This window comes from Sus scrofa, chromosome 3 (genome assembly GCF_054392235.1).
Source record: "Sus scrofa isolate SSC_HxYL_T2T_F1_AM1 chromosome 3, Sscrofa_HxYL_maternal_Yorkshire_Landrace_v2.0, whole genome shotgun sequence".
Classification (NCBI taxonomy): domain Eukaryota; kingdom Metazoa; phylum Chordata; class Mammalia; order Artiodactyla; family Suidae; genus Sus; species Sus scrofa.
The window spans coordinates 93071907-93088473 of record NC_139385.1 but is presented as its reverse complement, the minus strand read 5'-3'; the positions used below and the strand labels follow the sequence as shown (position 1 = coordinate 93088473).

At 38.5% G+C, this 16567-nt stretch overlaps 2 protein-coding genes across 3 annotated transcripts in view; one reads left to right on the top strand and one right to left on the bottom strand.

The window, feature by feature from the left end:
- Nucleotides 1-2640, bottom strand: part of LOC146404778 (uncharacterized) — a 128477-nt gene extending 125837 nt beyond the window's left edge. Inside the window, exons 1-2 of the mRNA XM_085020123.1 lie at nt 2489-2640; nt 2026-2197 (exon numbers count right to left, since the gene is read on the bottom strand). Coding sequence (XP_084876249.1) covers nt 2026-2197; nt 2489-2640 — 324 coding nt within the window. The remainder of the gene's footprint in view (nt 1-2025; nt 2198-2488) is intronic.
- REL (REL proto-oncogene, NF-kB subunit) overlaps nt 2256-16567 on the top strand; it is a 38654-nt gene continuing 24342 nt past the window's right edge. For both annotated transcript variants that reach the window (XM_013996137.3, XM_005662527.4), the window contains exons 1-3: nt 2256-2648; nt 12515-12657; nt 14994-15142. In XM_013996137.3, the coding sequence (XP_013851591.1) occupies nt 2639-2648; nt 12515-12657; nt 14994-15142 (302 nt within the window). In that variant the 5' untranslated portion in view covers nt 2256-2638. The remainder of the gene's footprint in view (nt 2649-12514; nt 12658-14993; nt 15143-16567) is intronic.

Genomic DNA, 16567 nt, shown 5'->3' with positions numbered 1-16567 from the left:
TCACTTTTCAGATGTGGACCAGATCTTTGAAAAAAGGGTTCAGCTAGTTTTAAAAATAGTAAAGGTAGTTTTTAAAAGCTTTAAAAAAGGTGAGATAATATAAATCCATAGCCTATTTGTGTGACAAATAAAAATAGCCCTTGAGATAAATACAAATATGTCATCCTATTAGTAAGGAGGTTTAAATAAGTGATAGACTTTGAAAAAATCAAACTAATTCAAAATTCTGTAGTGTTACTAAATCTCATAAGATCCAGCTTGTGACTTCATAGATTGGGGTAGTTTTAGGACTAGTGTGGGGTCCTTCAACTAGAACAGATTGTTTGGCTCAGAACTCTTTGTAAGCAAATTTTATTATCTTCTATTAAGTTAAGAAGCACCTAAACCAAATCAGTTTCTGGAGGTGAAATATAAACAAATATATGCAAAATATTGTCCATTCCTATTTGTTTCTCATCCTCATAATGGATTTTTAAGCATTTGTGTTCAGTTCATTCATATAGCTTTGACATTTGAAACTGTATGGGTAAAAAAAACCTGAAAAAAATAAACTAAAAAATGTGCCTGGTGCCAAAAAGAACAGAGAACATTACCCCTACTTTCTCATTTAGCAAAGCAGAAACTGTAAATGATTTCTCTTTTTTTAATTGGCTACAGCCTTTCTCTCTAAGATGTGTGTACAACTTTCGAAAAGCTAAACAAGGAGTTCCCTTTGTCCCTTTGTGGCTCAGCGATAATGAATCAGACTAGTATCCATGAGACTCAGGTTTGATCCCTGGCCTCCCTCAGTGGGTTAAGGATCTGGTACCTTGAGCAGCTGCGGAGTAGGCTGGCAGCTGCAGCTCCAATTTGACCCCTAGCCTGGAAACTTCCACATGCTGTGAGTGGGACCCTAAAAAAGCAAGCAAGCAAGCTAAACAAGCCTCTTATAGCTTTGTGCCCCTTTAAGATCTTTCTTGGGGCCTTGGAGCTATCTCTTGGAAATGTGAACATCAAGGAGGATGTTGCCCCATCTCCCTGTTTCTGTAGAAGTTTAAACCCTGGCTTTTAGCTCCAAGATGTAACTTCCTATTATTTTTCCTTGGGATAAAGACAAGTTTGTAATTGATTGTACCTGTCTGATTATATAAAGTGAGATTTCTTTTTTGTCTTTGCAATCGTCTTAACGCATCACAGTATGGTTTAATGTTTATTCAATAATAAAACTTTCATTCTTTTCTACTTTATTTCGTGAAGAGGATATTTTGGGAGTGGCAGGAGATTTTAATTATTTCCCCAACCGGATCCCCCAGTTTTGGCACCTGTATGGCAGACTATTTTCCATTACTCCTCCATATTTATTTTAGGCAGCAAAGGATAGTGGAAAGAGCCTGGAGCTTTGGAGTCAGACAACCCTGAATTTAAATTGTGCTTTTCTTTTTACTAGCATTCTAAAATAAGGACAAGTTACGTCTCTGAACCCTGATTGCCTCACCTATCAAATTAGGATAATAATACATTACAAACGAGGCAACTAAACTGACACTTAGGTCCTTTACACAGTAAGGAAACAAAGTAAACTTAGATTCCTTTAGTATACTAAACGTTACATTCCCTCTTTCCTCGGGCTATTTCTGTCCAGTCCCAAGGCAGTGTCCACATTAATCTTGAGCACAATGAACATCAGGCAACGAACTCACATTGCGGACCCTAAGAGCTTAAAAAGTTTTAGTTTGTAAAGTACGTTAACAGAGCCCTCGCAATTTAGACAGGCAAAGGAAGAAGATCGGGGGTCTCCGTATGCAAATATATGAATTACGACCGCGCACCGGCTACCGCGGCTTCCGCACTTCCCTTCGAGGGCGCTCGGGTACATCGGCGCTGTGCCGCCAGCCCGCGCGGGGGCGGAGATTTGCGTGTGCAAGAAGGGGAACCACCCATCGAAAACCCCCCCCAAGCCCGGGAGGGCCGGCCCCACTTCGCGCCCGGCCCACCCCTAAGTGCTTGCCGGCGGTCGGCCCTCCTGACGTCACCGCACCCTCCCACCTGCTCCTGAACTTTAAGCCAAGCGCCCAAGAACATCCTGGAGGAGGGGGATTTCTCAGGAGCCAACAGCTTTCGCACGCTGGGGGAAGTCACCTCCCGGGTCCCAGCGTTCCCTGCGCTCCCGAAGGTCCCCCGTTCCCGCTTCCCAAACTGGATCCCAAGCCCTTGGGGGCTCCGGGGAGGGGGCGGGGCACGGGGCAGCCCAGCGCCGACGCACGCGCGCGAGTCTCAAGGCGTCCCGCCCCCTCCCGGGGGAAGGCGGCGGTGTAGGGGGCCTACGTCAGCTAGGGGAAATTCCCCTCCCGCCGGGCAGCCTGCCTCTCGGGCCGGCCAGAGCTGGGCTGCCGCTGCTGCTGCTGCTGCTGCGCTCCGCCCCCTGCCCCTGGCTCCCGCAGCCTGGACTGGCGACGCCGGGTGACCCGAGCGCGAGAATTAAGCGGGTGGGAAGGTGTGAGCCGCAAACCCAGAGGAGGGCGGGAAGGAGGAGGAGGTCCCGGGGGTGGTCAAGGGGATTGGGGATCCCGCTGGCAGAGGTCCCTCGGCCGCCGGACTGACTGACTGCGGCGGCCTCCGGTTCGGACGCTCGGAGCAGGGCGGCGCGGTGAGCAGAGCCATGGCCTCGGGTGAGTGTGTTCCCGCGCGGGCTACCTCTAACAGCGGGAGGGCAGGAGCGGGTCCGAGGGTCTTGCTGCTCAGAGTTTCGGGGGGTCAGTTTTGGTTGTGGCTCTTTGTGTCTTTAAACTCGACGCTGGCAAACTGTCAAGCTTTTGAAAAAGTGACAGAGTTCGGGGTTTGTGTGTGAAATCAAAGTCAAGCTCTGTAATTTGATGCCGTTGTAGTCGTCGGAACCTTAGAACTTCCCAAAGACTTGGGTCTTGGATTAGGGAAGTTAGAAGAATCTGAATGAAGGAAGACGAAATCCTCATATTTAAAAATTGATTTATTATTGAATTGGAGGTTTTACGTTTTAGAACAGGAAGGAGGATCCTTCCGACCTCAGGAGAGCTCTTTTTAGTTTAATCTCATCAGTTGCTGAGAGGTGATTGCTGTTGTTGCTGACAGCTGGGCAAAATGCGGTGAGGCTTTAAAAATTACCAGTGGTATTTTAATAGGTAGTAGGTGGAAAAGTTGCTTCAACCAAGTGGATCATTTTTACTGTGAAGTGCCTACTAACTTGTAAAACAGAAGTCGAGTTTTGTTTTCCTTTTTGGAAAGAAGGGGGAAAGACGGTTTTTTATTTTGTTTTGTTTTATCATCTCCGTGCTTTAAAATATGATGAAGCATGAAAAGAACTTTCTATCACTTATAAACTAGCAAATATTTATTTATAGTTAATACTTAATGTGAATCTCTTTCTTTGGGGAACCGAGTTTACCAAGAAACTGCTTCAAGGATGAGGGAGGGCCCCTCAGATCCCGCCATGGTTTAGGTCGGCTTGTAACCTGAGGCAAGCAAATCAAGTAGACTGAATTCGAGTGGGACTTTTATTGGAGTCTGGGCAAGGTTCGGGGTGGGGGGCCGGGGGGCGCTTTCCCGCCAGAGGGAGCAGCGAGAGCAAAGTCTCAGAAGCCTAAAAGTGCGTTAACACGGTGCCGGGAGGCTGAAGAGGGAGACTTGTTTATGCTTGACCCACATCCTCCCAACTGCCTGGTTCAGTGACCCTCGGAGGGCTGATGACTAGAAGAGAAGAGGAAGTAGAGAGCATAAAGGACTTTTTTTTAAAGGGTTGAGCAGAACAAACCCATAGCTGCTGCTGTAGGCTGAAAAGGAAATTGGGGTGGTTCACATGACATTTGATTTCAGTTTGTCTGTGGTTTTCATGTGAGAATACAAATGTAGTTTAAAATATTTCAACTTTCTCTTCATCTACTTCAGTGACCCCAGACTTCCAGATAATCTTGTAAATTCATAAATTCAAAGCATGTTAGATTTAAAGTGCAAAGATGACAGAAAATATTTGGTTAATTTATCATCAGAAAGATTTTGTATGAAAGTTAAAGAATGGCCAGCGTTATAGGTATAAAACAAACAAACAAAAAACACCCCAGGCTTCCGGCAGTTTAACCAAACTTTATGATATATGGCATGAATGTAATAATTATTTCAAAAGAAAGAAAAGAATTAGCCACTCACATAGAGTATTGTAAAACCTACATCATTCAAAAATGTGATACCGTTTAAACTTGTTTCATGACACTGTTTTGTCCTGTTGTGTGTACTGATTCTCTAAGTCGAAGGGGAAGAAATTAAAAGAAAAGGAGAGCTGTAGGGTAATTATCTTTTTCTTTCTTTACTGGGCTTGCATCAAAATGCACTATTCACAACGTAAGAAGTTATTGAAATTGTAATTCAATTATTTGAAAACCGCAAAACAAAAAATTTTTTAAAGGAGTCTGAGTGTACTTTCCTTAATGACTTGTAAAGACCTTACAGAAAAAGGTTATAAACAACCATCCCTGTTTTTAACAGTAATTTAACTAAAAGAGGACCAAGAAAACCTTTTGCTTAGTTCATCCTTGTCTAGTTGAGAGTGTGTATTAAAGTAGTATAAAACCTCAAAAAGTATTTTTATTGATTACCAAGCATTTAAGGCCATTTCTTCATTTCTCACCGGATGTCATATGTAAATAGGTGTGTGTAGTTGAATGTGTGATCTCTAACGTGAAAGTAGCAGATCATAATCTCATAAGCAAAATTATAAAAGTACCATAAATAACTGGGACTTTGAATGTTTCATTCTAAATTTTGTTCAACTAAATTATCAGATTATTTAGGAGTTCATAGTTCAGGTTCTGTTAAGCTGTCTTTATTGCTTATTCCAGTCTTCTGACACAATTAATTTAGGATAGGCTATAAGAAAAATGTTCCCAGTCACATCCAAGGTATGGATAGACAGTCATTACTTTTGTATATTTATGATTCTGTTCTTTTGAATGTAAATAAAATTAGCCATTATTTGCTCTGAATTTAAACCTTCTCATTGTTCCAGTAGAAAGTGCAAGTGTTCTTGTGTGTGCACAGCTCTGTTTACTAATAAATAGTACTATCTTTAGTAAAACATGTTTTAAGGTAGAGAGAATTTACTTTTATTTAGTATTAAAAACATTTTTTTGTTGAAGTATAGCTGATTTACCATATTGTGTTAGTTTCACACGAATTGCATAGTGATTCTGGTTTTTGCAGATTATATTCCATTATAGGTTATTACAAGATTTTGGTTGTAATTCCCTGTGCTATGCAGTACATTCTTGTTGCTTATCTATTTTAGATTTAGTTTTCTTTAGTATGGTTCTGTGATGCCGCATAATAGGAAGTACATGAAGAAATTATAAACCCACCACTTAACCAACTTTGCAGTGTAAATTTTAAGAGAATGTTTTCTCTTGAGTAAGGGGGGAAAAATCACTATATGTTTCAACTTAATCTTTAATGATAGAATTGGAAGCAGGAATTGGTAGGTAAAGCAAATGATTTTTATTTTAAGTAAAAAACTAGACAAAATAAACATGAAGGCTCCTTCAGAAGTGCAACACATGAAAATGTAGAGATAACCATGGTATAAAAGAATTAAAGTGATATATGATAGCCAGTGAAGGGAATGAGTGAGTGAAATGACTAGGGAGGAATCAGATGATGAGTCATAATTGGGAACATCTGAGGTTTGTGTAGTATCTTTCTCAAATATAATTTGAGGGACTCAGAATTTCCTTTTGTCCCATCTTTCTTTCATCTGTGTTTTCTACAGATGATTGTGTTTGTAGGCATATGACCCAAATAATTTCATGGGACATACTTACACAAAAAAAATTATTTAATTTGTATTTAAATGGGCATCCTGTATATTTGATTTTTAAATCTGGTAGTATTAAAACAGATGATTTGGATCTGCCATCTATTTTTACTATAGTTTCTCTACTTTTTTCACAGTTTTCTCTGCTTTTTTCACCCATATTCAAGATTTATATTCCCCTACCCTATACACCAAAGGCAGTAGAATCTCTTCGTTGAAATTTCTTACATCCTTTATTTATCTTATGGTACATACATCAATTAAATACTCATCTGCATATTCCCTTACTTGGATTCTTAAGACTCAGTTGAGAGAGTCAGCCTGATGTATTGGAGTAAACCTGGACTTTAGTTCATGATGGACCTGGATTGGGTTGTTTTTGTTTTTTTGTTTTTCCAGTTCTATCACTCTGTGATTTAAAAATGGGTATAACTACTTCAGAATCTTGTTAGGAGCAAATGAGGTAATGCATGCCCATTAATGTTAATTTTCTTCTCTACTGGAGCTGTTTTGAAACTCAGACATCTAGGAAACAGGAGCTATTAGAAACCCTTGGCACTTAATGTTGTTTAAGTATCCTGATGATTCTAGAATTTTATGAAACCTTAAAACCTATAAAAAGACAAGACCAGATGCTAGATAGAAAATAGATCTTTCAAAAAGGTATAAGAATACCTGTTAACTTTTAAACAATTTGAAATGGTTTTGTGTATATTTAAACTAGGGGAGTAGAATTTCACAGTGATATTTGGAGGCAGTCTCCTTCGTCCACTTAAATGATGGTAAGCATTGTGAAGAAAAAAGTAAAATAAAAATTGCTTGGTAATAAACCATGTGTCCTTTTGCTAATTGGATTGATGTAATTTATGCTTCATTTGATTTCTTTTACACCATCTGTATTAGTCTTTTTCTGTCCTTATGGGAACAGTCTTGAGTTTTCTTTACCCCTTTGTTAATTGGATTCAATTCCGTTCATGTGGGAAATGGTAGCTGAATTTTTATCATTATTGAGAAGAAATGGAAAAACTCACCTGTGTCATAAGGAAAAGAAGGTCATCAACATAATTCATGTGGATTCCTTGGTTTGAGGAAAGAAGAATAGATCTTATATTCTTTTTGTCCAAAGTGAGTGAGAGGTGATATTTGAAAAGCATATATTGTTAGTCCCGTTTGCTCCTTTGGGTCTCAGGCAGTCTGTTATCTAATACTACAGTGAAGCAGATGCGGTCTCCAGGTAGTTACTGAGTTGACACATTGACATGCTGTCTTCTAAGAAATGTTACTGACAGTAGCTAAAATACTGATTTTGTAAAAGATTTATTTTGAAGAAATCAGCATGGTTGAAGGCTATCTCAATAATAATGCTTTTCTCTCTTGCTTGCATTTAGCTAAGCTTTTTAGAGTGGGAAAGAGTTACAAGTAGTCAGAATTCCTCTGCCTAGTTTATCTATCACCTGGCCCATCCTTGTACATTAATTTTTGGATTGATTCTTGAGACATGAACACTGTTATTTCCATTTCTTTATGTTTTAAGGCAGTAGTTCTTAATCAGGGGTGTGTTAGAAGTGCTTGGAAGGTTTGTTTTTTTGTTTGTTTTTCAGTAACACATCTGGGCTTTAGATGGATTTATATTTCTATTCAGATCTCAGGTGGGATCAGGGCATGTATGATTTTGAAAAAACACCTAGGTGATTCTGATATACACCCTCAGTATGAACTTTGTTCCAGGAATTTCATTGACTCTAAATACTCACTTGCTTCTGCCAAGATGCCTTATCTTAAGCTAAGTTGCATTTATTTTAGCTTATTTGCCGTATCAGTTGTTATGACTTTATCCCCAGCTGCTTTTATGCTTGTTGTTCTTTGAATCCGACCCCATGGGATCCCAACTGTTGTATTTGCTAATGTCATTTATAATTTCTTTTTCTTAAAACTCCATATAATTTTGAACTTTCGTTTTATCAACTGTAAAATGGGATAATAATTCTTGTCCTCTTTTTATGAAGATTAAAGTTTAGATCAAATGAGAAATGTTTATTAAAGTGCTTTAAAACAGTGTTGTAATTACTATAATTAATATTTTTTCATTGTGCAATTGATGCTGCTTCCAGGTCCTAGCTGTAAGGTTTTAGTTAATAATGTGTCTATGGATGACAGTTGATAATCCATTTTTAACTTTTGCTTCAATGCACTCATTTTTTCAGTGTACTTTTCTAAATCTTAAAAACTCAGCACTCTTTCTTGCCTGAGTGCAAATAAAATCATAAACATATCTTGCAGGCATTTTGGCTGTACTTCAAATATTACTGTGATCCTTATTAGCATTTTATAGTACTGTTAAAATTTTAGGGATCAATCCCGGCTTTGCATAATACTGGTTGAAGAAAAGTACAGTAATCAACTCGTTTGGAACCGATTTTGAAGACATTTTTATGATTTTTCAAAACTGTAGTGATTGGAAATCGTCTTAGCTAAGAGTAGTCATTTTCTCTACAGTTCCCTGATTTGTATTTCACCTTCTTCCACCCCATAGATGATAGCATTTCACAACCTTTGATCTTCAGGAAGGATGGCACTTCAGAATACAGTACTGAGGAAGGAAGTGACTGGTACACTCTACAGATGCAAGATATAAATGATTTATAGTGAGGAAGTGTTTTTGTAAATCACAAATACAGATAAAGAAATTAGAATATGACTGGATATGAGAAGTATGAAGGTGTAGCGATTTTAGTGCCCTCAAAACACTGTTTTTTTCCGTAGTAGAACCAATTAGGAGAAATCCAAATAATTATTAATCTAGTCCTTTAGTGTTTAATATTTACATGAAGAAAAAGATCTTTAGATTTTCAGTCATTCGTTCCACAGATTAAATATCTGTGCAAGGCACTGTTGATTAAGTCACAATTCCTGCCTTCAGTAGTTTGAAGAAATAAAACAAGCAGGTTTTTTTTTTTTTTTTAAGAAATAAAACAGTGAGTCTTCTCTAACTTATAGTTATTTAGAATAATTGCCATAAACAAAACACTGCAGTAGTTTAGAGGAGGAAGAGATTATTTCCAGCTGGGGGAATGGAGAATATTACAGTAACCCCTGTTACTTGGTGATTAGACTTTTTACCAATAAAGAGCTTCTACAATAGGATGAATAGAGTTCAAGGGTGTTTAAAAGCCTTGATGTTATATGATAATATTTGTCATTTTTAGAATTTAAAAATCTTTTAAAAATGTTTTATCTAGTCTTTCAACAGCTGCTTTTCTGTGCTCCTGTCTACACACTTTTTTCATAAACTCGCTTCCTAATTTAAGGAAGTGTTGTATAATTAATGAGTATTTGAATGCTCACTATGAGCCTAGCATTTTTTTATTCACACTCCTCCCCCCCAAAGTTAGCCACTTACCATTAGTGATGTCATTCTATATCAACTTCCCACTAAGACACCTTTAAAGAAGCAGTGGGCAGGGATTCATTTGACCTTTAGTTCAACCACGTAAGTGATTTAAGATATTACTTAAAAAAATACTGTTGAGTATTTTGAACTTCATATGGAGAGGAAAAACGTACTTTCTTTTTTTCTTTTTTCAATCTCTTTAGGGCCGTACCCACAGCATATAGAGGTTCTAGGCTAGGGGTCAAATTGGAGCTGTATCCACTGGCCTGTGTACTTTCTTTTAAATATTCCTGCAAGGATATATAAGGATGTGAAATATTTGAAAGTGAATTTGATTATTTGAAATATACAAGGATATATAAGGATGTGAAATTGAGATACTCATCTGCATGCCTTATATTTTTCAATAAAATTGAAATAAGCATTGTGAACTTGATTAGGGTAAAGTCAGTTTTTCCCTTGCATTTTTGTCTTTCGAATGCACAGATAAATAGATAATAAATTCAAGCACAAGGAGTTTAAACCAAACAGAATAAAATTAAAGATACCAATAATACTTATTAACCCAAAGTAGAAAGTATGGAACTATCCATGATTCTTTACTTTCGCTTAACCCTAATATTCAGTCACCGAGGACTGTCAGTTTTATCTTTTAAGTAATCCTTCATTCCTGTTATCATTACCAAATTTCAGACATACCCTAATCCTTGTTACTGTAACAGCCTCTAAACCGTTCGTCTTGCTTTTTTCTCTTTTATTTTTAATCTGTCCACTGCCACCAGAATTCTTACTCTAAGCTGTCAAGCCGATCATGTGACTTGCCTGCATAAAACCCACCATTGATTCCCTGTCAGCCATAGAAATGAACTCCAAATCCCCAAATAGACTCTCTGACTTGTGACTTTCTTTTGAAAGGTAGAAGTATACTGCACACTTTCCTTACAGCCCCCCGGGGCTGTGTTGTGATTCTTCAGCTCTCTTCTCCTGTGCCAGGACACCTTTGGATGCACTCTTCCCTTGCCCTAGAATGTCTGTTTTTCTCCTTTTTCCCTCCTTTCTCCCCACCCTTTTGCTTCAGTAACTTTTTCTTTTCCTTTTGACGTAGGTAGGCATTCCTAACTGTTTTGCTCTTCCTGTGATTTTATGCAGAATTTTGTTAGCATAAACAACATTTTATTCCTTCTATGTAGTCTAATAATTGTGTTATTTGCTTCATTGTTCTATAAAATCCATGAAAATAACTGTTGTTATACAATCATAGCATTACTATAAATCGTTGTTTTCAAGAAAGCATCTGAAATAATAGTAGACCATTTATTGACTAGTCATTGTATTCCTGGCAGCTGGTAAGAACTTAATACTTGTTATCTTCAATCTTTGCAACAACCTTGTGTGGTAGGTGCTATTGTATTATTATCCCCATTTTACAGTGTGGGAATCTTAAGAGCTATAATACTTCCTGGGTCTTCAATGTTAAGATGTGGCTGGGTAGGACTCAAAAGGCCTATTCCTTTTACTACACTGATAAGACCCACTGTGTTACCCTTTCTGAAGATTTGCTTGCATCCTAACAAAGGATAAACCTTTTGTCAAAGAAGTGCATATCTAATTGTGGGAATTTAGAAATCACTAAATTGATCAAGGAAGGGTTTTTTGTTTGGTTTTAGTGGAAGACATCTTTACAGCCCTGAAATAAAGACACGTTGCTAGGTACCCCACTTGTAAGCACACTTGAGTGTCTTTATTGAACTGGAATTTCCATGATTTAGATAGTAAGGGAGATAAAGGTGCATATGTTTTAGACAGCTTTATTGACATATAAGTAATGTAAAATAAATTGCATATGTTTAAAGTATGCAATTTGAGGATTTCCTGCTGTGGTGCAGCGTGTTAAAGATCCAGCATTTTCTCTGTAATGGTGCAGGATCAATCCCCATCCCAGCACAGTGGGTTAAGGATCTAATATTGCTGCAGCTGTGGTATGGTGTACTTAGGTCACAGCTGTGGCTCAGATTCGATCCCTGGCCTGGGAACTTCCATATGCCACAGGTGTAGCCGAAAAAGGAAAAAAAAAAAAAAAAGTATGCAATTTGATAACTTTTGACATACTTATCACCACAATCAAGATAACTAATACGTTCACCATCCTCCAAAGTTCCTCATCACTCCAGACCCCTATTCTTAGGCAACCAGTCATCTGTTTTCTTCATTACAGATTAGTTTATATATTCTAGAGTTTTACGTGAATGGAATCATCCAATATATGCTCTTTTGGTCTGGCTTCTTTCATTTAGCATATTTATTTTGAGATTCATCCATGTTGTGTGTATCATTAGTTCATTCTAAAGGTGCCGTATTTTGAATTGTATTTGTTATAGAAAGTAAATAATTATTTTATTTTCCTCTGTTGTGTCTTATTCTTTAGATGGGACTGATTGAAAATTCTTTTGAGCCTAAAGTTCCTTCTGGAACTTGTTTTGTTTTACTATGTGTAAGTCCTTTACATAGAGATATAAAAAACATAACATTTCCTTCTGTAAGAAAGTAAATACATTTTCATTTTCTTTTTTTTTTTTGTTTGTTTGTTCATTTGTTTTGTTTTGCTTTTTAGGGCCACACCTGCGGCATATGGAGGTTCCCAGGCTAGGGGTCTAATCAGGGCTGTAGCTGCCCGCCTACACCACAACCACAGCCACTCGGGATCCGAGCTGCATCTGCGACCTACACCACAGCTCACGGCAACGCCAGATCCTTAACCCACTGAGCAAGGCCAGGGGTCGAACCCGCACCCTCATGGTTCCTAGTCGGATTCGTTTCCACTGCGCCACGATGGGAACTCCACATTTTCATTTTCAATGAACAGTCTTTTAGTCCACTGTTAAGATAAATCTAATGTAAAGTCAGGCAAAGTCTTTTTTGGAGTATAATATTGCACTTCTGAAGACTGTCTTCTTGACCCTTCTGGGAAAATTCTGGGGAAAACCCTTCTGCTTGGTCTCAGGTGAGAAGTGGATATTTGAAGTGGTTATCGCAGAACTTCACACTGGCATTAGTTAGAGATATTAAACGATAAAGTGCTCAGCAGTAAATATGATTTGAATGGCTTGTGTTTACACTGTATGGGAACTCGAATGAGAGAGAAAATCAAATAAATTATCCACCCAGTCTTGAATAATTACATTTCAACTTTGTCATTTAATATTGAGAGGGGAAAATTTTTAGCCTACTCTTTTGGAAAAAACAAGATGGTTAAAGATCCATTATTAATTCTATCATAATCTCACCCTCCTCCCTTTTAAAATTTTTAGGTGGGTATAACCCATATATAGAGATTACGGAACAACCCAGACAGAGGGGAATGCGTTTTAGATACAAATGTGAAGGGCGATCAGCAGGCAGCATTCCAGGGGAGCACAGCACAGACAGCAGCCGAACATACCCGTCTATCCAGGTAACAGATCGTTCTCCTCTGCGTGTGTGTGTGTGTGTGTGTGTGTGTGTGTGTGTGTGTGTCAGCTGCATCATGTTTTCACTACAGCAGTTACATTAAAGACCCAGCTTCATCACAGTGATCGTCACCAGCTTTTCCTCCTTTTTTTCTTTGTAATTGATCCATACTGCATAGATCTCTAGGCACATTTCTTAAATAAAGTATAGAGTCTTCATCCCTGCAGATTGTTATATATTGAGTGTTAATCTGTGTAGAGTGATTCCCAGTGCTTAGAGTACATCGGCAACTTTTGGATGACAACACCTTTAATGGAACAAAAAGCTAATGAGGAAAAAGCATTCTTTCCTTCCAGTGGTGAGCAAGATTGTTCTGGAGATTAAAAACCTGTATTTGGAAATTCGGAATTCTTCCTGCAATCACTTGGCTAATCTAGGGGCTATGGAAAAAAGAGCATTTTTGCCTTTTTTCCTCTTTACGTTTATTGCCTATCCCTGATACTTTGGATTGCATTGACTGATTTGAAATATTGTCACTTTTTAAATATAGTTTTTTCATATTAACATAAATTTTGAAAGTAGTTTTTGATCCAAAATGACTTTGTTAATGTACTATATTTATAGAAATACTACATTTATATTTTATGTTTATATACTACATTTCATTAGACCCCTAGCCTGGAAACTTCCATATGCCTCATGTGTGGCTCTAGGAAAAAAAAAAAAAAAAAGCTAATCTTCTACTCCTTTAAGAGTGATTTTTAACTCTTCTCCATAATTCAGCTTATTCTGTACATTCTCTTAACCATTTCTAAGATCTTTATCCTTACCATTCCAGTAGTTTCTAAACAACTTTGCAGCTTGAGTTCCACTTGAGCCTACCTTACACTTTTAAGTCGTTACCTTGTCTTTTATTCAGAAAGGCAATAAATACTTTCTGATTACTGTTCAAATTAGGTTTAAATTCAGAATTATAGATTTTAATGCCCACTTATCTATGAAGCCACCCATTCTTACCCAGCTGCCTCGCTCCCTTGTTTGCTGGTTTTTATATTCCTTGCTTTGTGCTTGCAAATTTTCCATCTTCCAGAATAAAGATAAACTCCTCCCTACATTGTGTAGAGTCCTCCTTCCTCTCCCATGTTTAACTCTTCATTCTCAGTGTCATAGATCTACTTACTATGTGAAAACTTAATTTTGCAAAACAGCCTAATTTGTTGCCTATGGTACAGTGAATACTTGGGATACACTTTCTGATTTAAAAAAAAAAAAAGATATTTTTGTGAAATGAAATGTCATGTATTAAGTAACAACCATACTTGACCATAATGGTGGCTTAAATGTGTTCCATTGTGGCTTAAATATATACATTCAAGGGATGTTTATGGTATGACAGTGAATATAAGAGCATTGCATTCAGTGACTCAACATCTTAGTATTTCCTCATGCTCCATGATAATATTTTGGTATAATTTTACTTGTTTTAAAAGGAAAATGGAGTTCCCGTCGTGGCGCAGTGGTTAATGAATCCGACTAGGAACCATGAGGTTGTGGGTTCGATCCCTACCCTTGCTCAGTGGGTTAACGATCCGGCGTTGCCGTGAGCTGTGGTGTAGGTTGCAGACACAGCTCAGATCCCGCATTGCTGTGGCTCTGGCATAGGCCGGCGGCTACAGCTTCGATGAGACCCCTAGCCTCGGAACCTCCATATGCCGCGGGAGTGGCCCGAAAAATAGCAAAAAGACAAAATAAATAAATAAATAATTAATTTAAAAAAATAAAAGGAAAATAAGGGAGTTCCTATTGCGGCTCAGCAGATAAAGAACCTGACTAGTGGAGTTCCTGTTGTGACGCAGCAGAAACGAATCTGACTAGGAACCATGAGGTTGCGGGTTCAATCCCTGGCCTCGCTCAGTGGGTTGAGGATCCGGCATTGCCCTGAGCTGTGGTGTAGGTCGCAGACACGACTCAGACTGGCATTGCTGTGGCTATGGTGTAGGCCAGCGGCCATGGCTATGATGTGACCCCCTAGCCTGGGAACTTCATGTGCCATGGATGCAGGCCTAAAAAAGACCCCTCCCCCAAAAGAAGGAAAATAAGCAGAATGAGGTGATATGACCGATTAAAATTAGGACACAGAATAATATGCCAAGAAACTGAGTGGTAAATTCTTCTCTACTGGTATTCTCTGCAAAGTTTCTTCCAAACTGCACTTGATAATCATTTGGACTTTTATTTATCCAATGCTAACTAATGTATATAAATTGAACCCTCATTTAGTAGATCAGTTCTTAATGAGATGTATGTATGGATCATATATCTGATTTCCCTCCTTTTCAGATTAAGAACTATTTTGGAAAAGGAAAAGTGAGAATTACATTAGTAACAAAGAATGACCCATATAAACCACATCCTCATGATTTAGTAGGAAAAGACTGCAGAGATGGCTACTATGAAGCAGAATTTGGACAAGAACGCAGACCTTTGTGGTAAGTACACAGTCACAAACATTTTCAGGAATAGGATAAACATAGGATGCTCTTGTTTCCTACCCATGTACATCTGTTATTTTCTAGCGGAATAAACTGATTCCTCATTGTCCTTCTATTTACTATAGTATACATTTAAATTTTCTTATCATTTATAAGAACTACCCTTTCCTCCTTTTTTAGTAGATGTGGCCCATGATGGTAGCAGGTATACTTCTTTATTGTTACTAAAAGCAAACATAAACTTATTTTATGCTGCAGTTTTCTTTCTTAGTCTGAGCAATTTATTAAAGATACTCTTTTTTATTTATTTATTTATTTTAGTCTTTTTAAGGCTGCACCTGCAGCATATGGAGGTTCCCAGACTAGGGGTCGAATTGGAGCTATAGTCGCTGGCCTTACACCACAGCCACAGCAACAAAGGGTCTGAGCCACATCTACAACCTACACCACAGCTCACGGCAACGCCGGATCCTTAACCCACTGAACAGGGCCAGGGATCGAACCTGCATCCTCATGGATGCTAGTCAGATTCGTTTTGCTCAGCCATGACAGGAACTCCATGAAAGACATTCTTTTATAAATTTTTGCTATGTCTTTTCAGTAATAGTTAACTTAAAAATTGCCAGATACGGCGTTCCCATTGTGGTCCATTGGGTTAAGAATCCAGCTAGTATCCATGAGGAGGCAGGTTTGATCCCTGGCCTTGCTCAGTGGGTTAAGGATCTCATGTTGGTACAAGCTGTGGTATAGGTTGCAGACACAGCTTGGATCTAGCATTGCTCTGGCTGTGGCATAGGCTGACAGCTACAGCTCCGATTCATCCCCTAGCCTGGTTGCTGCAGGTGTGGCCCTAAAAAAAAAAAAAAGAGGAAAAAATTGCCAGATATGAGAAAATCAACCGGAAAACTGTAATTATTATTTGAAAAGAGCACTTATAAAATTAAAACAGTTCTAGGATTTTAAAAATTGTATAACACTTTGTGTTGGCGAGACTGCTGGATGGGTCTGTTCATCCTATTGGTGAGAATGTAAATTAATAAAATCTTTCTAGTAGGCATTTTAACAATTACACAGCAAAAGCCTGAAAAATATGAAGTGTCTTGAACTAGCAATTCTGCTTCTAGGAATTTTTCCTGAGGAACTAATTACTTCTTTTTTCTTTCTTTCTTTCTTTTTTAATAGGGCCGCAGGTGCGGCAAATGGAAGTTCTCAAGCTAGGGGTTGAATCAGAACTGCAGCTGCTGGCCTATGCCACAGCCAGAGCAATGCCAGATCCAAGCCACATTTGAGACCTACACCACAGATCACAGCAAAATGCTGGATCGTTAACCTGCCGAGCAAGGTCAGGAATGGAACCCACATCCTCATGGATACTAGTCGGTGTGTTTGTGCTGAGCCACAGCAGGAACTCCCTGAGGAAAT